The sequence below is a fragment of the Lygodium microphyllum genome, chromosome 24 (genome assembly GCF_053477565.2).
Source record: "Lygodium microphyllum isolate KBCC chromosome 24, Lygodium_microphyllum_v1.1.10, whole genome shotgun sequence".
NCBI lineage: Eukaryota > Viridiplantae > Streptophyta > Polypodiopsida > Schizaeales > Lygodiaceae > Lygodium > Lygodium microphyllum.
This window is the reverse complement of record NC_141158.1, coordinates 21,487,142-21,510,421: the sequence shown is the minus strand read 5'-3', so window position 1 is coordinate 21,510,421 and position 23,280 is coordinate 21,487,142. Positions and strand designations below refer to the sequence as shown.

The following is a 23,280-nucleotide window of genomic DNA, read 5'->3' as shown; positions in this document are numbered from 1 at the left end:
TATATCAAAATGCTTGATGTTTGTGAGTACATCATCAGACACTATCATCTTAATGTATGCAATGGTCTTTTTGTTAAGTTTAGCGCAGTCCACATCTGTCATAGCTACAGGCTTAGTCTCCAAGAGAGCATCTTCACAATACTTGAGAAACAAAATGCCTTGCATCCTATCCTTCCACAAGTCAAAGCCAGTGCCATCAAACCTCTTGATTTCAAAGACGGATTTAGTGTCACTGCTGGTATAAGCATTTGCTGGAATTTTTCAGCAATACACCAGAAATTAAATGCTGCAATTTATGACAGCAAAAATGAGCTGAATATTAAGCTGATTTCAGCCCAAATTTTCAGCAAATAATAGCAAGATTCAGTCCAAGTACATGTACAGCAGTAGAACGAATGACTTTCAATAGTATGACTGCAATTTCAGCATACATTAAATGCATACATCAATGCCAGGTAACTCCCACTTAAGCAATATCATCAAAAATACATCTGCAACAATCCCAAATCTGCAAATGATACTAAGACTGCTGCAACATGAATAATCAGCAATACATCAACTCAATGGGAGCTATCCAACATGTGTACTGCATTCGTATGTGCTCGTATCAACTTCTGATACACAAAACACCGAGAAATCTCTGCAATTTCTCCAAAATCGCACAAGCGGGAGATAAAAATGCTCAAATCACTCTGCTTATGGTAATAAGATTGCCTCAGCAATATTCCCAAAGTGCATTTCACATTAACTTTGCCAAAATCCACAGATTTCAGCAAAAGCCCCAAAATTTCACTATCAAATCTGCCCCAATTGCAATAATATATGTTCCCGAGAGTATAAAACGGGGAAATTTAGCAAAATTTCACAAAATTTTGCAAAAGCCCCAAAATTTCAGAGTCCAAGTGTGCACGAATGTCAAACAATCTGACTCTGTTGAACAAAATTTCACCAATACAGCAAAAGTCCCAAATTTTATGAGTCCAATGTTGAGAAATTTCACTCAAATGAGTAAAATTTCAATAAATTTGGCGAAATCCCCAATTTAAACACGCACAATGTCTATAATTTCTGAATGTCACTTGGCAAGCACAAAAGGGATCAAATTTGGGAAAAGCCCCAAATTTTTGGGCCAGATTTGCACAAATCTATAATCTGTGCTACCATGCATGAACCCCCGTCAAAGAGAAAAGGGGTTAAGTGAGAAATTAAGGAAATTTTCTGATTTCTTTTTTTAAAAATTGTGGGGTCCATTGACCCTCCCAACTGACACAACCGCCTGGTCATCACTGCGTGCGCAGGTCGCTGCCCGCTGGCGTGTCCATCCAATTGCGTGCGCTTGCTGGTGCCTGGTCACTGTCACCAAGTCCACACCAACTGCACTTGCCGCCTTGTTGGTCACCACGAACTCCTGCCTGGTCCACACTACACCGACTGCCACTGCTACTCACAAACCGGCGCCTATCCCATGCCTGCACCAACTATCACCGCTAGTCGCCCTGATGCTCAGTACTCGACGCCTAATCCTGGTCCCAGTTGCCCAGTCATCATTGATTTTTCCTTCAAGTCAACCTGTCTACTGCACCCCTTGGTCTCAGAAGCGTGCAGAACCTTGAGCTCTAATACTAGTTTGAAGGGGAGAGAGTGTGCAATGGAGTGTAAGATTGAGGCGCGAGCTACAAAGCTAAGAGTTAGAGAGAGTCAACGCAAAGATAGGTGTACGAAATCATGATGGTACACAAAGAATAGAAGAATGTATTTATATGTTAGGGTACTATAAGGGTGTGTTCACACTCATATGACTATATACACAGAGACGAAGGGACTTTACACCCAACATTCGAGAGGATCAATGATGCATGCTATAGGCTGAAATTGCCTCCACACTAGCAGATACACAATGCTTTTCATGTGAGCTTGCTTAGACCTTTTCATGAAGATGTACGTGAGGATGTATCTGCTAAAATTCAACCGAAGGTTGAAGAGCTCGATGAAATACTGGTACTAGAGCAAATTTTGGCACACAAAGAGAGGAAGATCAAGGGTAAGGGTTCCAAAAGGTACTTGGTGAAGTTTTAGAATTATTCACCGATGGATACCAAATGGATGGAGGAGGATGACTTGGCAAACCATCCTCAATTGTTGCAGCTTTATCTTGATGCTTTCCAGTTAGAGCTGACTTTAGTTCAGGCTCAATTAGGTTCAGCAGAGCAAAGGTCCAAACTATTACCTGATACTTGTGAGGGAGCTAGCACCTCCGCTCCTCGATAATGGACAGCTCTAGAAGTAGTGGATCTCGAATGTATTTAGCATACATTCAAGGTATTGTAGCTCAACAGTATGTTTGCCAGGAGATCACTATTCAATGTACTAGTCACTATGTTTGGTATGCAAATTGGTATGGCTTTCACTATAGCTCTGAAACTGTACATTTGCATCCGTTATACTCGATGTGTAATCAGTTATGCTTGGTATGGCATTGGTTATGCTTGGTGTAGCATCAGTTAATGATCATCAAGGGCTGATAATCAAATGTTGGTTTTCAACGTATGATCATTAATATTCAATGGTATTCAGCTGGTTTTGTGGACAGCAACATGTCTTATGATGCCATTGATGTTTCGACCATGATTTATGCTTGGTTTTCGCTATACTATGGTTTGGTTTTGCCAGATGAGTTGAGCTCGTGAGAAATGGACATGTCACATGATAATCTAGTAATGTTTTTGAGATTCTTTGAGTCCTATGTTATGTTATGTTGGCTGGTAATTTTCAGCATATGTTGGGCATATGGAATGGTTGAACAACAGTGCGCAATGTTGTGTTGACTATGATACCCTATGGAAATTCAAGTGTAGTACTTTGCTTTTGATGCATTTGGCAGTGTAATCGAGGACGATTGCAAGGATTTCAAGGGGAAGGGCCCTCATGAGGACATGTATTTTTGAAACCTCACTTAACATGTGGATTAATTTTTAATCACATGATTAAGTAAATGTTGCACATGTGAGGTGCAAGCGGAATTAGAGTAAATTTACGAGCCTGAGACCCGAGAAAAGCACGGGATATCAAAGACAAAAATTACTATAAGTTATGTTGCAGAGGTACTTGGTGGTATCTAGTGTCAATTGTTGGCCCACGTCATTCGTTTGGCCATAAGTGTCAGTTGGTGACACTAGAGATATGGCGTTTAATGGTACCTAACACCGATCTAATTGTCAAAGATGGCACGAAGAGACTCGAAAGTGGAAGATGCCTAGCCAATTTAATTATTGGCCAGTCAGATTATTTTTCTGGGCACTGAAATAATTATTAAACTAATTTTCAGTAATTAAAGACTGAAATTTAATATTTAATTATGAATAATGTTGGAAAAACGATTTGGGAAGGCTGCCACTTGGCAAACTTGCCCATATAAGCTCGTAAAAGACTCAAGAAGAGGAAAAACGAGATCATTCTTGCTGTAGCAAATGTGGGAGAGCTGTGAGAAGCCATGGCCAGCTTATTTTCAACCATTGCAACCAGCCATGAGTGAGTTTTGAGGAGGTGATTGCAGATTCGAACCCTTCACAGCTGGGCGATTGCATCCAGGTACAAGGTGATAGCTAATTTGGATGTCTTAGTTGTAGGCGACAGCATTTAATGTTGTTGTGGCAAGGCAACAGCTGCATTTGACTGATTTTCAGTCATTCTTCACGACAAAACTCTGAATTTTCTTTCTACAACTTTCTCTCTCATCTCCAAGCCATTTCACAGCCTTGCTTCGAAGATCTCAATGTTTGGACCCTTGGAAGCTGAAAATTTGCAAATTTCTCTATTGTAGACCCTAATTTGCAACAGAAATTAGGGTTTAGCAACAGCCTCGAGAAGAGTGCCCAAAATTGAAAGCTCCAAGACTTGGATTTTTCAGGGCTAAAGGTGAATTTCAGCTAAATTCAGATGGAGTACTAGCCAGCCATTGAATTTGGGGCATTTCCATCGTCTATGAAGTGGGTGAAGGCCAATTAAGTGCCCAAATTAAGAGGCAAAACATATTGAAGACTTGTTGGTCACTTTGGACAGTAAGGGGAGTTTAGATTGGGAACGGGATCAAGAGAATCCCATTATAAATCAACTTATTCTTCAATAAAGCTAAAGAAATACCGAAAGGGGAGCCAATTTTGGAGCCAATCGAGTGTGCATTGTCCAAGATCAGTAGGTAAATTTGTATTTTCAGATTTGCATTTATTGTTTGATGCTGTAATTAAGTTATAATCAGGAATTAACCACCCATCCACGGAAGGAAGGCTGGTTTCAATAGCTACTCCTCCTCCATCTAGCAACATCTTCTTGCTTGTATTTGCACTCATCAGAAGCCACCTGTCATCGCCACGCCCTTTTGCAGGCAGCTCTCACCTCTATCTCCAGCAGCCTCTAGTGTCAAGGTTTTGCAGATTCTTCTCTTCACAGTTGGACTGGTGGTCACAGACTTTGGATCCGTCTCCGGTGGACATGTCACACTGCTTTGCCCTTGAGTATCTGTACATTCTTACATTCATTTGCACTATTCATTCACTTCAGAGTTGCGTTCTTCTCTACCTTCTTCTGTTTTTGTTTGAGTTTCTGTGTTTGAGTTTTGAGTTTTGCGTTTAGGGTTAGGGTTTTACTTACTGTGTCTATGTCTGTCCCTTTGTGTTTCTGTCGTGGTCGTACACTCCATGTTCCCTCACTGCAAACCCTAGCAGTTTTCTTCACTCCTTTCAACAATTCTCCCCAAGATGCAAGATCTTCTCATAGTGATGATGCTAGGGGAAGCCCTTTCCCTCGGGCCTTGACCACTTTGTCAAAATAAGAGTCTAAGGATGACTCTAATTTGACTTTCTTCACTTTCTTATTCTTCGATTGTCCTCTCTCAAATGATGATGCGCAAATGCTCAATTAACTATGTGCCGACTCCACCTAAACCCATCTCTATGTGACATATTCATGCTCCAAGGTCATCAAGACTAGCTCCTCCCATGCGCTAGTACCCCACACTCCTAAGATGAGAAGAATGGTGTGAAAGACATTATATTTCGATGATAGATATGACAAGGTCACAATCATGTCCTTTAACTAGTTGATCTTTCCAAGGGATGTTAACTTGTTCCAAATCTCCTACATTGCATTGATGTGATCCTTCACGATGGAAGAATCTGTTATAGATAGCTGTCATAGCATCATCTCAAGGTTCATCCAATAAGCAATGTCTTGACCTAGTAAGAGAAACTACAATTGTCAGAGTGCAGCAATGCGGAAGCGTAGGACAAAGACTCAGAGAGAGTCAAGAGGGAGAGAGAGAGAAAAGGAGACAGTGTAAACGCAGAAAATCTGCGATGTAATATGTTGTATAAGAGTGCAGAAATACACAAGAGGGTAGAGGGAATATCTGCGTATGTCTCCGACTTGATGACCTCGATCTCCATCAGCCCGAGCACAGTCTGTCTCAGCCAACAAACCTCAAGATCAGAATCTGAATAATGAATGCTGGAGTGTGCCACAAAATAGCTATAAATAGCCAAAAATAGGAAATCCCCAGCACCAGGTCGGCTGCATTAAATGCAGCCAACTGCAATAAACCTGGCCAATTGTGCAGTAACTCTGGCCAACTATACCAGTGCCACGTGGCATCTTGCCGTACTGTTGACATGTCCTGCCGTACTCTTGGCGTGGAACCTGTTGTACTCTGATGTCCACCAACTGTCCAGGAAATAACTGTCTAACACCCCCTCTCAAATCCTGGACTGGTCAAAAGACTGAGGGATCTGGAATGCTGCTGAAGAAGAGCTTGGGGAAGCGCCTTCGTAAACAAATCTGCAAGATTATCCTCCGTCTTGCAGTACTCCACGCCAATGGTCCCATCCAGAAGCTTCTCTCGAATGAAGTGATACCAGATCTCAATGTGCTTCGTTCGGGCATGGAATACTCGATTCCGTACCAAGGCAATGCAACTCTCATTGTCGCACCGCAGAAGAGTAGGACGAGTCTGGGGGCAGCCAAGCTTCTCCAACAATCTCCAAAGCCACACTACCTCACATGTGGTGGAAGACACAGCCCGATACTCCACCTCAGTAGAAGAAAGGGCTATCGTGGGCTGCTTCTTGCTACTCCAAGAGATAACACTTATACCCAAGATAAAACAGTAGCTTCTAGTAGACCGTCGTTGGTCCACATCTCCAACCCAATCTGAGTCACTCCAACCTGCAAGAACCAGATCGGAAGCATCTGCACCTGCGAGATAAGAAATCCCTAAGTTAGAGGTCCCCCTCAAATACCGAAGAATCCTCAAGGCAGCCTACCAATGCACCTATTTGGGTTCCGTCATGAACCCTGCCAAAAGACCCACAGCAAAACAAAGATCAACACGAGTGTTGAGAAGCCAAATCAAGGATCAATCAACTGATGGTAGCGTAAAGTATCCATCACGGGAGAATCTGAGTGTGAAGTGGCCTTTCAATTCGGATCCATAGGAGTAGTAATGGGCCGATAAGTCTCCATCTCAAAAGTCACCAAGAGCTCCTGAATGTACCTCTACTGAGAGATGAAAATCCCCCTCTGAGACTGATAAATCTCATGACCCAAGAAGAAATGAAGAAGCCCCAAATCCATCATCTCGAATGCCTGATGTAAAGCTGTCTTGGTCTCTCGGACCTTCTGTACATGATCCCCTATCAAAATAAAATCATCAACATATAACACAAACAACCCACGACCAACCTCAGAAGTGTGCACATAAAGCTACGGATCGGCCTTGGAGCGTCGATATCCCAACTTCAACTGAAGAAACGAGTCAATCTTCTCGTTCCATGGATGCAGAGCCTGCTCGAGGCTATACAAGGCCTTCTTCAACCTGTAAACTTTTCCATCCGAGGATCCAAAGCCAGGAGGCTGCTCAACATAGATCTCCTCCTGCAAGTCACCATTCAGAAAGGCCGACTTCACATCCAAGTGATAAACAAGCTAGCCAAGGCAAGAACAGCTCGAATAGTCACCATACGAGCAGTAGGGGCAAAAGTATCATGGAAATCAATGCCTAGGCGCTGAGCAAAACCTTTAGCAACAAGGCGAGCCTTGTGCTTGTCCAAAGAACCATCGCTAAGGTACTTAGTCTTGAAGACCCACTTGACACCAATCACCTTCTTGTGAGAGGGACGAGGCACAAGAGACGAAGTGCCATTCCTCTCAATAGCCTCCAACTCAACTTCCATGGCCTTCCGCCAATGATCAAACTGCAAAGCCTCCTTCACTGAAGTGGGCTCTCGATCCTACATAACACAGGTCAGTAAACAATAGTTGGAGCAAACAAGCTCCGAAGAATGGGTCTGGTTCTTCCGTGACCTCCGCAGTCCATCCTACGGTTTCCACTCCTCAGAAACCCCCTCAATCCCTAAATCTCGGAGGGTGTCGCGGGCCCAACGAGGAGGATGAACCTCTCCCCGTCGCTCTCCATCTGCTGAAGACTCAGGAACATCCACCAGCGGAGGCTCCTCGAGGTGGCCGGTGGAAAAGAAGACTCTGAATCCGAAGAAGAATCTCCATCAAGAAGCTCTGACTCCAAAGAAACTATCTCGGGAGCCCAACTCTCCCCTAGATCTCCAAGGACGGGGTGCTCCTCACCCCCCTCTGTGGCCAGTACTTCCACGGACCGCACATCTCGGCTCGTGTAGACATCCCGCTTAACGAAATCAAACAAACGATAACCTTGGGATTAGGAGCTATAGCCAACAAAAAACTATCGTCGGGAAGCCACCTCAAACTTATCACGCTGCGGCTTTGGAATGTGCACATAAGCGTCACACCCAAAGATCCTGAAATAAGAGACATCAGGCTTAGTCCCAAAGTAAGCCTTAAAATGTGTCATCCTGTCAACGGCCGAAGTGCGAGATCGATTAAGGATGTTAACTGTGGTAGCTACTACCTCGGCCCCCCGAAACTAAGGTGTCTTGCGGTGCTCCATCATGGTGCATGCCATCTCAATCACACTTCGGTTCCTCCACTCCAAAATGCCATTCTCTTGGGGGGGTGTTGGTGTTAGCAAACTCCTGGTGAATGCCTCTATCTGCACAAAAACGAGCAAACTCATTAGACATAAATTCACCTCCCTTGTCTGAACGCAAGGTCTTCAGTCGCCGGCCAAAACGATTCTCCTCAAAAAGAAGCCAATCCTTAAAATGAGAGAAAGCCTCCGACTTCAAAGTCAAGAAATAGGCCCAAGTCATCTTGCTATAGTCATCTACCATCAACATGAAGTACAAGCTCCCCTTCAAGGACTCGGTCCTCATCAGGCCATAAAGATCCGTAGATACAAGCTCCATGGGTTAAATAGACCGCCTAGAAGCTTTGTTGGAAATTGCATCCCGATGCAGTTTCCCACGAATGCAGGAGACACATGGTTGATGGCTCACCATTATGTCCGGCAAGCCTTGGACAAATGACCCTCGGGACGCCTTCCGAAGGTACTCGTAGTTCACGTGGCCAAACCGAGCATACCATAGCTCGGACTGTGTCTGAGAAGTAAGAAGAAGAGAAGTAAGAGCTGAAGAAGACAACAATTTGTAGACTCCATTCTCCTCATACCCTACAGAGAGAACCTTCCTCAATCCACGATCAAGAACTCGAACAATATCACTGTCAAACTCCACCAAGAGACCAAGAGCACAAATCTTATGAACCGAAAGTAAATGATACCCCAATCCTGGCACATGCAACACCTCAAAGGTGTGGGTATCTGTCACGGGGACGTGAAAATTTTAGATGCTTTAATCTTGCTAGTAACATTTGATTTAGGTACCAATCAAATGTGCAAGGTTGTTTAGCACATGTGATGCACATGGCAGTTATTTCATGGGAACGGGCCAAGGACCCCAAGGATGCAGTGGGTGTTAAAGGCAAAAGTTGTGTTGAGTTATACCAACTCGGTTTTGGTGGTCAGTTGGTGCCAGGTTGGATCCTAGGACAATTGTTTGGCCGTTAAGTGTCAGTGGTGACACTAGGGACTAGCATTAATTAATTAATTAATTAATTAATTAATTGCTAGTCTAAGGGTCAACACAAGTTGAGAACCACTCCAAGTTGCAAATGGCTTAGCCAATTTCATTACAGATGGGCATGTTTAATTTTGGGCAAGGTCAGAAGGGCTGAAATTAATTTTCAGAATTAATTAATTTTGAAAAATTAATTTAATGGCTGAAAATGCATTAGGAAGGCTACCACTTGGCAAAACTTTCCCATGCAACTAGGGAAAAGGCTGTTGGAGGGTGGTGGAAGTGGAATGGCAGCCATTCGGAGCTTGGTGGAGGGAGAGGAGGTGATCAATTTTTGGCTCTAAGAGACGATGACGACTAATCGCCCGCCGCGACAGGACAGGGGGCAGCAAGTTTTCTCTTCCGCCTCAAGAGAGGCAGCGGCAAAAGAGGAGGGCTTGCCAGTCGAGCTAATGTTTTACCCCCCTTTTGAAGCTGTTGGTGCCATCAGATTTGTCATTAGAGCTACAAATCAAAAGATACATTTCAGCTGGTTTTCTCTCTCTCTATAGCATTCTCTCATCTCCTCCAATCTATGCTCAAGCATTCTCAGTAATTCTCAGCCACTGGTAGCAAAGTACAGCCAAATTTGGTGGACAGTAGAGAGTTTACTGCTGTAAACCCTAAATTACAACAGTAATTAGGGTTTAGCAGCCACCTTGGGACCCGTGCCATCAGTCAAAGGCATTGTACACTGAAATCAGCACCGGAAATTCGTGGAATTGTGAGGATTTCAAATGCCAGCCCATCTATTGTGAATTTGGGGAAGCATTTGACTAGTTGGGGTTCCATTAGAGCAAGTCCTAGGTGAAAATCAAGGGGCAATTTGCCCGAATGCTTTGCCGATTATTGGAACAGCAAGGGGATTTTGGATCAGCCAAGGAGATCGTGAAATCTCGGCTTGTAATTTATCCATTAGCAATTGAAATTAAAGAAATACCGAAAGGGGCGTCAGTTTTGGGGCCAACAAGGTGTCCACTATCCAAGATTGCGAAGGTAAAGTGAGCATTTCAGTTTATGTTCATTTATTGATTGCTGTAATCAAGTGCTTAATCAGGTTAAACCACCCTATCCAAGAAGGAAGGCTGGTTACAGTATCACCACGTCCATCTGGAATAAGTTGCATCTCACCCCGCGCAACAATAGACATAGAAGAGTTGTCTCCAATGAGAATCTGCCCACGCGAAGGTTGCAAATGGGTAACACCAACGGAAGGAGTCATGTGCCGTAAGGCACCACTATCCACAATCCACTCTCGAGCCTGCGGAGCTGTCATCGCAGCATCAAAAGTTGTCGGTGTAGAGTCCTTAATGACTGCTAAGTCTAGAAAAGCAACTAATGAGGATGCAGCCACCGCTCCAGAGTCCTTCGTGTCCTTCTTCTTGGTATCCTTCTTGTCTTTGTCGAGGCAATCCTTCTTCCAGTGACCAGTCTTACCACAAATATGGCAAGTTGATTCCTTCTCCTGGTCCTTCTTGGATTAGTTGTCCTCCTCCTTTTGGTCCTTTCCCTTCTTCTGAGAGGCTTGACCAACCAATGCCTCCAATTTGGAAGCATTATGTCCCTTCAATTGTTCCTCCTGGTCCAAGACCATAGAAACCAACTCTTTCCACCGAAGAGTCGACTCTTACCCTGAAGCAATAAGAGCGGAATAAAAAGTACCGAATCGTAGTGGCAACTGGGATAGTAAAGTGATCGCCATGTCTTCGGAGAAAATAGGCTTCCCCGCATTTTGAACCTGCATCTGAAGCTGCCGAAGCTTGTTGATGTATTCCCGAAGCGAAGAAGACTTATTCACGAACAAAGTCCACATTTGCACCTCCAAAGAAACCCTCTTCATCAGGGTCATCCAGTTGTATATCTAATCGAGCTCCAGCCATATCTCAAGAGCCACCGTCAAGTGCTCGATGTAAGCTATCACAGCTATGGTGCAAGACAGAAACAGAAAAGATCGAATCCTGGCATTCAGTTTGCCCCAATGAGACTGGGCCTTGGTCAACTCCGCACGAGCATTGGAAGAGAGTTTGGACTCATCCCTCACCGAGGGTCTATTAATCTCCTCCATCACCAGTTCTGCCAAATCATAAGACTCTAAAATGGCCAACATCATCACCCGCTAGATGTGGTAATTGTCACCATCAAGCTTTTGATCCATTGGAAGAGCTGGTAGGACAGGCACCTTCCTTTTCATGATCGCCTGGAACTCCAAACCAGTCTCTGTAGACATGTTAACCTGCAATATCTGCACAAACGCAAAAGCAACCCTCTTTGACTGTGAAAACACAACCTTCTAGGACTAATTCCTCCGTTGCCCAAACCTTCTTCACCCGTCAAAGGCGATGAAAAGGTAAAATCTGAAATGGAAAGCCTTAAACGCAGCCTTTCTCCCCTTCAAACAGCAATAACCTGTAGAAAATTCACCAATTAGACTCCTTTCCCGCACACCCGCACTCGCTTCAACCTTGATCTGACGCGCAGCCCTCCCACTCACCCTCAAAACCTGGAAACGCAGCCTTGTGTCGCGATGAAATCTCCTCTTCAGATAGGTTCAGCCCTCAATCAGTGCATCTTCACCGCTCTGATACCATGTCAGAGTGCAGCGATGCGGAAGAGTAGGACAAAGACTGAGAGTGAACACAAAGAGAAGAGAGAGAGAGAGAGAGAGAAGGAGACAATGTAAACACAGAAAATCTGCGGTGTAATATGCTGTATAAGAGTGCAGAAATACACAAGAGGGCAGAGGGAATATCTGCGTATGTCTCCGACTTGATGACCTTGATCTCCGTCAGCCCGAGCACAGTCTGTCTCAGCCAACAAATCTCAAGATCAGAATCTGAATAATGAATGCTGGAGTGTGCCATGACTAGCTATAAATAGCCAAAAATAGGAAATCCCCAGCACTAAGTCAGCTGCATTAAATGCAGCCGACTGCAGTAAATCTGGCCGACTGTGTAGTAAATCTGGTTGACTGTACCAGTGCCACGTGGCATCCTGCCGTACTGCTGACGTGTCCTACCGTACTGCTGACGTGGAACCTGCTGTACTCTGCTGTCCACCAACTGTCTAGGAAATGACTGTCTAACAACAACTAGGTCCAAACTTCGAAAAAATGCAGATACATCTTACATGTACAATAATTAAGTCACCATAGTTCAGGAAAATAAGAACTGGCACAAGAGATTGAACACGTCCCAGAGTGTTGTCGAACTTGCAAACACACCTAAATGGGGATCCACAAACTTGTCGAGGACAGCCTTGATCATGCATGACTAAGTGTAATTTCTCCCATCTAGCTAATGATCAAGGGAGAGATTGGATGGGACAAGCACTAGCACTTGGGTTGCAAGAAGAGTGAGATGAGAATGAGATGTCTTGGCAAAGAACAGGGAAAGGAAACATGAAGAGATAGTGGACAGGAGTGAATCCAATCACGATTCACATCTCAATCCATATCATGAATGTGTCCATCACCACGATCTTCAAAATGATACTCATGGTCATAGTGGTCTTCATGGTCTCACTAATTGTCACAAACATCTTCATAGTCTCTAGTTGTGTCAATCCAAACAATCTTGCCAATCGTCATAAGGGAGAAAAAAAAAAAGAAAAATAAATGGCCAACATTTGTTTGCAACTACTCCCAATGATCCTCCAAACAACACCTCAAGATGCCTCAAGTTGAGAACAAGACTGGAAAAAGGGTAAAAAACATCAGCTAAGGAAACCCCAGCAGGCTGAGATCTCTCAATCCTCCCATAATGGCCAGCTAAATTCTAATGATCCTCCACTGGTGATATGTCCAACCCATCAGCCAACAAAATCAGCAAGTTTATGGCATCCTTGAACATACAAATAAGAGATTAATAATCATAACAAAATGGTGTCTTACTGTGAGTACATTGTGCAGAAGAGATGAAAGGAGCACGAAGAGGAGAAAATGATGAAGAAAAGAAAACTCAAATCCAACTGAAACAAACACGAAAGAATGCTATACAACAGCCCCTACAGATGTGCCTGCACATGTCAGTGAACGCACTGACCTCCGAAGGCAGGAGATGGAGAAATCTGATTGAGGAGAGGAGAGAGAAACAATGGTGGTGATTACTGAGACACCAGGATGTGCAGGAGAGGAGGCTGCCTGCAATGAATACGACAGTCAAGACAAAGGCTATGAATAGCCAAAAGTGCAGCATACTGACCGTCAAGTAGCCAGAGAATCAGTGGACTCTAATATGTTACTGACCTGCCTCTAAAGTGCCATGTGGATCAGTAAAAGTGGCTACCCAGCATCTCAGTCCACTAGAATGACTGCTGTCCACAAAAAGGTTCCTGCTGGCCAGAAAGGGACTGAAAACTGTCTGCCCAGCAGAGAAAACTGGCTGCCCAGCAGGCATTAATGGTAGGAACCCTCTCATCTGCTGTAGAAGGAAAGGGATGACTGCTGGGAGACCATGGACAGGACAATGAAACCCTAATCTCGACCTGATGTGCCTATGATGAAGGCTACTGTCCAACTGTCAAAAGAGAAAGACTGATGGGCAAAGACAGTGTCAGAGCTCCAGCAATCCTCACCAGACTCAAGCTGAGGCTCACAAACAGGAGAAGAACACACAAGTGGTCACATTAACACGTCTACTAGCAATTGCTGGATAACTTTCAAGGATCACCATGATCATTGTAGTAGCCTTGTCATATGACAGCTTACAAAGGTAAGTATGTGAGAACTGGTCAAATACATGCCCCTTGATCATTGGAATAGTACTCATGTTCATATGACAACTTATAGAGGTATGATATTTGAGAGCTCCTCAAATAAATACCCCTTGTGGAGGAATCGGATGTTACTTGTTCAAGGCTCATTGGCAATTCACATGAGATCCACACACAAAGCTGTCTGTTTCTGCTGTAGCCTTGAATGTAGTCTGCATGTTTTGCTTGAATAATGAAAAGTGTTATGTTTTGCTTGAGTGTGAAATTCCTGTGGCAACTGCTATAGCTTGCTTTTGCTCATTCAGCAAGGAAAATGGACCGTGATAATGTGGTCTGCATGCTCTTGGACGAAGCAATGTTGTTTCATCTGGGACAAAACTGTCATGTCCACAGTGCATAAGGTGCTGTTAACACATGATGACTGGTATTTTGTGAGTCTGTTAAAGAATTTAGATGTCACTGCATTGTGAAATGCCCACTCTGTGATCAATGAAGTCTTTTCAATCCTCAGTGAGCATTTTGTCATCATCCATTCTGAGGATGCTCGGTCCAGGTGCTTTGCATAACATCCCGTCTTATCACCTCGTCAACAAGTGACATTGAAACACCAACAACATTAATCCAGAAAAGGACTGACAGAGTCTTAAGTGCTTTACATTGCATTGAGGTAAATATGGTCTTTAGAGGGAGAATGTTTGCTTGATCAAGCAATGGGACTCCTAAGAAAAAAGAATGTGAAATTCAAGTGAGCTAACCCGATAATGTACACTGGACCAAACCAAGGGATCACCAGAAAAGATTAGCCCAGCAAATCTTGAGTTTTCACACATGCTACAAATCTGAGGCATCTCAAGTACAGCGACATACAAGACATGAAATATGACTCCAGGAAGAACACAAACTCCTGAAAAGATTGTAATAACACTTACTTCTCGATGATCTTCTTGTCCGCTCTGACTGCACTGGAAGAGAAATGGCAAGAGTTCTGGCCATTCTCCTGCTGGAACAGCATGTTTTGCAATGACACTCACTACATTTGCACTCGCTCTCCGCACCAAAGAACTGCACAACATCCCCAAACATGCCAACACATCAGGAAAGTCTGTTCTCACATCTTTCCAATAAGCATAGACAAAACTTTAGCAATTTCAGACTCAATAATTAGGAGGCAAGCTCCTAATATATATGTTTTTCAGCACCACACTATGATCCAACTTGTCAAAACCAGTAATTAAATATGCTGGCATCTCTACTAGTACCATTTCAGACATCTAAACAATGCAGGCAAGTATCATAGTGTACTGTGCAGAAGAGAGGGAGGAAGCAAGAAGGGGGCCCATGGAGATGAGGGGGACAGGGTAAAGGGGAGGTTCTAGACCACAACCCCAGCCTCCTTTTGTGCGTAAAGGGAAATGATCAAACCATAAAGAAACAATACTAACTATCCAAAGGTGCACATCCAGATTCCACACAGAAGATGGGGGTACTAACTGACAAACATCTTGTTCAGGTGCTTGAGGAGGTTCGCTTCCGCATTGCCTTTTAGGGATGTGAAATTCCAAGAAGGCTGTACGAAGAATTAAATAGCACCTTTAATCTCTGGATGCAACCAGCCAAGCTCTTCCTCTTGTCCTGGATAGTTTAGTATTGCTCTTCTAAAACAAAGGAAGGTGTGTGTCATTTGGCCACGGCTGCATGAAAGATCTTCACCCTTATCAGTTTTAGACAGAATGAGCAAAAGGAAAGGACATGGACAATCCAGACATAGGAACACTGAAGGAGGGAAGGCCCCATCCATGTCACATGAAAAAGCTCTTCCTCAAGTCTCCCAGTCAAAGCTGTCAAGCAGGCAACACAAATCTGGTTGGAACAGCTCTATTGCACATAGTCAAGAGTCTTGGCACCAAAAACAGAAATTCAAAGAGGGAGGACCGAGATGAACACAAAGAAATGAACCCCAATGGCAATTGTAGAAAGGATGACTGTTAGATATGTGTAATACAATTTTAAGCGAAATAACCAAACAGAAAATATATGGACAATAGAGACACAGAGAACATTGCAATAAGGTGGGAAAGGCCCATCCATGTTACATGAAAAAACTCTTCCCCTAGTCTCTCAAACAACTTTGTGCCAAACTTCAAGATGCTAGTTGCTGTTTTGGCCTGGTATTGATATTTTTGCAGAATGTAGACTGCTGCAACTACATTTTCTGCCATGCAATGCCCAAATCTGCCACCCTGCTGCAACTATCCTTTCAGCCTTGTGCTGCTGTAACTGCTCCAACTCTTTAATGTTACATTATCTTCTCTCTGCTCTGTTCTCAAGCTTAGGTCAATTCTGCTCGTGTACAGTCAGGTTTCCAGTTTCAGCATGAAATTTTCAGCATCAATCTTGTATAGTTGCTTTCTTGCCTCTGTATTTGATCAATGATAATTCGGCTTCACGGTTTCAGCCTGCAACTTCCAGTTTTTAGCTGTACAGCTGTACAGCGTTTACAGCAGATATTGCACAGGTCCGTCTTATAGCTTATGGTCGTAGAGACAAAACAGTGATAACACGAAAAGACAAATTTGTAATCGCGCTATCACACAAATGGATAATGCTGTGCTTGATATATCTTTTACAATCTTGACAAGGAATTCCAACAAGGTCTTCAGGCTTGAAATAAACCCGTTCCTACAGTCAAATGTAAAATGAAATAGGCTTATCTTGTGCATTGCATAAGAAAGTTATTGCAGACAGTTGTGATTGTCTTCTTTCCTACCAGGCTTCCTTCTACAAACAATGTGGCCCAATAGATAAAGCCACTCCAAGGGGCTGTTTTATTGGAGTAGTCTATTTTGCATCTCATGGCTGTTATTATTACAGTTTTCTCCCATCTTTCTTGGCAAGCAAACGCTGTAAGTGCTGCCATGGTCTCCCAAACAAGGACTTTCAAAGCTTGATTCAACACAGATGCTTAGTCTAGGTTGGAGTAGTTGGTTTTCCAGATTACATTCATGATGAAATGCCAAGCTTAGCTGCAGACGAACTCAAGTGTCATGAACAACCTCCAAACAAAGCTCTAAGGGTCTGCAATGCATTCGAGGAGTAAAAGATTTGGTGAAAGATTGAAAAATGACAATGTTGATGTCGTTGATCCAAGAAGAAAGTCACATGACCCCCTCCCCAAATAAAACTTAAAAAGATGGGTGGCATGAATGTACCATTAGGAGTGGAGACTCTCGAGTCCTCAAAAGGGTCACACAATTGATATTCAATCAAGAATAAATGAGCCAAATCATTAACCTAGCCGGAAGTCAATAGTGAAGAGCTATTGAAGGCACTGAAGAGCACCCCAATCAAAGATCAAAATCAACGACCAAAGGGCATGGTATGGGCACACTAGTAGCAAGGAAAGGTGGCTCAAAGAAGAGGGAAAGTAGTTGTTGTATGATTACATGACAGTTCAATACAGTTTTTTTTCTTTCGTTCTCTTATTTCACATCAATCTTTCTCTTTCCTTCTCACTCTGTGTTCATGTTTCCTCTTCCGTTGCACACTCTCACATGGTATCAAAGCCAAAGGGAGCACTCAGAGGCTCTATGAAGACAAGACCACACTCATCTTGTTAGCAAAGTATTTGTCAGCTCATGTGTGAGTCTGAGTTTGATCTGGGCTGGGCATTTTTATTAGGTATTTTAGGTATTTTTCTGGTGTAGCATTTTATGCGAGTGGAGCATTTTATGCACCAGTCGGCCAGCATTAATGCTGGCCGACCAGCATTATTGCTCCCCACTTTTTCAGCCTATTTATACTCAGTGCTCCTCCTCAGTCAGTATTATCACCTTCACCATCTGCAGACTCTGTGGAGAGAGGAGCCAATGCCAGTACCAGTGCTCACAAAGCCAATGACTCCCTGTTGTATGCGACTGTCTCGTGTTCAGATATATGGATTCCATTTCCCGTGCATACATATGAGTTCTCATCTGTATCGTGTTCTTTTCTCTTTTTGTCTTGTGTTTCAGCAGTTTATTTCAGCACATGTTTATGCTTCCACCGCTGCTCCACTTCTGACATGGTATCAGTTTTCAGGATTTGTGTTTCTGCTGTGTTTTCTTGCTGATTTCAGGACTGTTTTGTACCCCTGCTGATCAGACGACTACTGTCACAGCCAGGCGACCTGTTTTAGGGCTGTTTTCAGCCCGCGTTTTTTGCAGTCTTGGCATCGCCTGCTGCCTACGCACCCTCTGCTGCCTGCGTTTTTCATCTACAGCTGCTCGCGACAATTTTCTACCTGTTTTTCTCCAGTTTACAGCCTGCGTTTTGCCGATTCCGCATCTCTCATGGCTGGGTGACTGTTACTTCAGGCCGTTTTTGCTGTTTTTGGCAGTTTTTGACTGATTTTTTGACTTTTTGCAGCAAATTGTGTCTTCTATTGATCAGATTTTGGGTTATATTGCATGTGAACTCTCATTTTCTGCAGTCTGTGCTTGTGTTTTGGCTGTGTTTCTTCTCTACATTCCATCTCTTCTCTACTTCTCTTCTTATCCTCTCCATATGGCTCCTCCGTGCACTTCCACTGATGATAAGTTACATGGACCTGATTATCTCACATGGAGTGCTGTCATGAAAGCTTGGTTTGTGCAGAAGCGGTTATGGTACATCGTCTGTGGAGCTATTGCTCGACCTCTCCATCCTTTTCCTCTTCCTGAAGACTTTGATGAGGACAACCATGAGGAAGCGGTGCTCACATGGGACTCGGACGATGCCCGTGCTTACTCAACGTTGCTTCGGTGTATTTCTAAAGCGGTCTTACTGGCGGTTACCTCCTGTAGGACATCTCCTACAATATGGCACAAGTTGCAGCAGATGTACGAGGCACCTTCCACCATGCGGGCCGTCACACTTTATGGCCAGCTCCAACAGATGAAGTTTGAGCCGAAAGATACTATTCAGTCTTTTCTTCTTCGTGTTACGCAGGTACAGGACCAGCTTCGGCACATGCAATCTGCTCTTCCCAAGGCACATCTCGTCGGGACGGTCCTCTACAAGGTCCCCCCGGAGTTTGATGGAGTGGCCAATGCTTTGCGGGCGCAGACATCATCGACTCCTGTCAATTTTACACATATGACCTCGATGCTTCTTGAGCATGAGACATCCTTGAGATTACAGGGGCGGCTTCCGGCACATTATGGAGGTGAGGCTTATGTAGCTTCAGAGAGGGGTGACGGGAAGCAAAAGTCGAAGGCCCAGTGTTACCACTGTGGCAAGAAGGGACATTTGCGGAAGGACTGCAAGAAGTTAGCGGCTTCCAGGAAGAAGGAGCAAAAGACGAAGCGGGCTATTGACTCTACCAATGAGTCCTCTCCTTCATCAGACTCCGACTCCGATCCTCCTGCCAAGGTGAAGTCCAAGGCGCGGAAGAGATCATCTTCTTCGGATCGCGGGAAGGGCTTGGTGGCCCCTTCCTCGACTCCTTTCTAGTGGTGGTGATGAGGTCATCCCTCACGACTCTCTTGTGCCAGAGAGGGAGTGTGAGCGGGTATTCAGATGGGGCAGCCGCGCCTCATCTATACTTTTATACAGGTGCACAGGTTCCAGAGAAGGACGTCCCTGACGCATTGACTTCAGTCTGGCGGAATCAAATCCTAGAGCTAGGATTGACATCCAGGTTCATGATGAGCTGGTTATCTGACAGAGAGCAGGAGGCTTTCGTCTGGAGCTCACATGAGGGGACACTTTGGCGGTCTAGCCAAAGGCGGGGAATCCATGGTCACCTCTGTTCAGGGGCATTTTTGTCAAGATGGTCTTGTCTGCTATTGCGAGACATTGGTGATGGACACAGAGACATTCTATGATCTTCTCTATTTTCAGGTGTTTGGTACGATCGACATCGACATCGGGTTCTCTCCGAGGCACCTTGGTGGTGGCTTGATCACCCACTACTTGGGTATCCATGGTTCTACTTGGTGGTTCTATGTTGTATAGTTTATGATCCCTTTTCATTGTACTATTGTATTGTATCAGATCACCCATGATCTGAGAGAGGGTGTTAGCAAAGTATTTGTCAGCTCATGTGTGAGTCTGAGTTTGATCTAGGCTGGGCATTTTTATTAGGTATTTTAGGTATTTTTTTGGTGTGGCATTTTATGCACCAGTCGGCCAGCATTAATGCTGGCCGACCAGCATTATTGCTCCCCACTTTTTCAGCCTATTTATACTCAGTGCTCCTCCTCAGTCAATATTATCACCTTCACCATCTGCAGACTCAGTGGAGAGAGGAACCAATGCCAGTACCAGTGCCCACAAAGCCAGTGACTCCCTGTTGTATGCGACTGTCTCATGTTCAAATATATGAATTCCATTTCCCGTGCATACATATGAGTTCTCATTTGTATCGTGTTCTTTTCTCTTTTTGTCTTGTGTTTCAGCAGTTTATTTCAGTACATGTTTATGCTTCCACCGCTGCTCCACTTCTGACACATCTTGCGTGGTGAAGACAAGGATCTTGAGTCTAAGAAGGCCATAAACTAAGAGGAGAAAGAAGCCCAAGTCAAGAACATGTAGAGCCTCACAAGCAAAACTCCATGGATGACAGTCAAACAATAGAGCATAGAGACACAAAACGACCGGAATGGCCCCCCGACATGCCGAAAAGACGTCCCCACCGTCTCAAATTGCATCCTCATCTAGCGAAATGTTCCTTGTCCTGTTCCTGACAAGCAATGCATTTCCTATTGTGTTCCCTACTAGAAACAGAACAGGAAATGCCACGTGGCAAGAGTGAGGGAGAAGTTGAGAACTCAGAAGATATAAGGGAAAAGGAGAGAAGGGAGAAGGAAGAAGAGAATAGGAGAATGGAAAAGAGAGAAAAGAGGGAAGCAGAGGAAGAAGGAAGAGGAAAGTGGGAAGTTGGAGAAGAAGGAAGAGGGAAGAGGAGGTGATATGGCGTTGTAGATAGAAGCAGACCAGACGGGGGCAGCAGACAAGACATAGGGTTGGAGTTGACGAGACGTGCGGAATGAGTAAGCGCGTGCAGATGGAGCGAAACGAGGCGGGAGTAGGAGCTGATTGGGTAATTGGTCTTCTCTTGAGTCTCTTCACAAGAAACCGTTTTTAGGGGTTTTCTTCAGTCATTTATATTTTAGTTTTCAGCCTGAAATGGCTTCATCTTCCCGACATGCTTGTCGTGCCGATGGTCGAGGAAAAAGGTCCAATGATTGGTCATGGTGGAAAGAAGTTAATGCCGACCGCCCATTGAGTGGTAGAGAATCTCAACCATGGGCTTGCAAGCTTTGCCCATACAAGCGAACTAGTAAAGCAAACAAGGTAATCTGTTGAACTGTGCATCTCTATTTCGAATTTTTATTGGTTTTAATTTTTTGACTTTACTTAAATATCAAAATATGGAATACGAATTGCCACTTGTTTTGTCTTATGCATAATTAGGTCCGAGCTCATCTCCTACATGAGCCAAATTCAAAGGTATAGTTTTGTCCTAATGTGACCTTGGAGAAGCAAAGGGAGCTTTGTGACCATGTAGCAAGTCAACAAGCTTATCTTGCGTCTAAACCACGATGTATTACAATTAACCCTGCAACTTTTATGACACCATCCCCATCAGCTATATCCAGAGCAAGATCAATATCAAGAAGTGCTACCTCCACACCTACTACAGGTATTGCATCGGCCATGGCATCAACACCACCACATGTTGCACATAGACATAGCGGACTTGATGCTAGTAGGGATCCCAAGAAAAAGAAAGAGATGCATACATCACTAGCACGTTTTTTCTATCATGACCACATTCGGTTTCATGCAACTGGATCAGAGTATTTTAAATTCATGTGCAATAAGATTGGTGAGTATGGCCCTTTGTATGTACCTCCATCATCAGAGACCTTACACATGACTTTGCTCGACAAGGAAAAGCACCTTGTTGAGCAAGCAGCAATCACTAGAAAGAGCCTATGGGCTAAAAATGGAGTTCCATTGATTGTTGATGGTTGGAGTGATACACGCAAGCGATCCATTCATGGCATGGTTGCTTATTCTCGTCGGAAAATGTATTTCGTATATTCACATGATGTATCAAGGACAAGAAAGTTGGCAAATATACTTGCAGCAGAGTGGATTATACGTATTGAGCTTATTGGCCCAAAGCATGTGGTGGGATTTGTTGCAAATGGAGAGCTCGCAAATAAGACAACATGTGCTATTATCCAAGGATATTATCCACATATCACAGTTTCATATTGCATGGCTCATTGCTTGAATAACTACTAAAGGATATCGATAACCAATCATGAATTACACTTATCATAGAGCAAGCAGCTCAAATGGTTAGCTTTGGTGATTTTCGCCATTAGTTCTCTTTGCGATCGAAGAAGACACTTTTAAAATATCTTAGTGATGAGTTCACCTCATCAACATTCAGATACTCCTACAAATATTGTATACTTAGAGAAAGCAAATAACTCCACTTTTTGGGATGATGTAAAGTGGTTAGATACTATGGTATCACCTATTGTGCATTTATTGAGGGTTATGGATGCTATGCAACCTTGCATTGGCAAAGTATATAAGGCTATACATAGGCCGAATGAAAAGTTGCAAGAGTTGGCACCAAATGATGAGACATGTGAGAAGATACGCCATTTAGTTGTGACGAGGTGGAACTCCTTAAGCTCACTCATGAATGCAGCTGCATTTGTTGTGCATCTTGAGTTCCAAGGCAAGGGTCAAGAGAATGACATTGAGATTATGGATGCATGGAGACTTATATTGTCTCGTCTAGTGCTTGATCATGGCACTAGATGAAAGATCAGAGACCAGCTTTCATGTTATAGGACCTTTCAAGGTTCTTTTGGTTGTGGGGATGCACAGGAGGATCGCTATAAGATTGAGGCAGCTTTGTGGTGGAAGGACTATGGTTCGAATGGTCTTGAGTTGCAGCAACTAGCCATCCATATTTTGAGTCAATCAGTTAGCTCCTCTTGTTTAGAGCAATTGTAGAGTACATATGCTCACATTGCTTCAAAGAAGAGAAACAGTCTTGGTGTGGAGAGAACAAATGATCTGGTATTTTTTAGTGCTAATTTGAGGATGTTATATAACAGTATAACAACAAAGCCCGATCCATTCACAGATTGGGAGATGTAGCAAGAAGAGACACATGTTGATGTTGATGTTGAGAGAGATGCAGCAATTCATGGTACACATGATGATGAGGCTAGCATTTCAAGAGTAGCTAGAGCAACCTTAGATCATGATGATGATCTTTGATTTAGTTTGCTTATCACGAGTCTCGTGACACATATATATGATATTATGATCATTGATGACAGTGTGACACTTGAGCCATTGTGTCATGTCAACATTATATTTATAGTTGCAGTCTTACAGTTGCTCTTTGGGCTATTTTGGCATACCGCATTTTTCTACAATCTAGAGATTAGACTTCGTATTTGTAGTATTTTTTGGAAAAATGGGCTTTTTCTTTCAGAGATTAGAGTTCATATTTGTAGTCTTTTTTGGCAATGGG

General features: G+C 43.7%; 1 protein-coding gene across 5 annotated transcripts in view; it reads right to left on the bottom strand.

The window, feature by feature from the left end:
- The window catches only part of LOC148014907 (ARM repeat superfamily protein), a 65,228-nt gene that overhangs the window by 27,222 nt on the left and 14,726 nt on the right, over window positions 1–23,280 (bottom strand). For all 5 annotated transcript variants that reach the window (XR_015688295.1, XR_015688294.1, XM_087664908.1 and 2 more), the window contains one exon: window positions 14,678–14,810. Coding sequence is in view for 3 of the 5 variants with exons in the window: in XM_087664908.1 (XP_087521034.1) it covers window positions 14,678–14,810 (133 nt within the window). In the remaining 2 variants the exon portion in view is untranslated. The remainder of the gene's footprint in view (window positions 1–14,677; window positions 14,811–23,280) is intronic.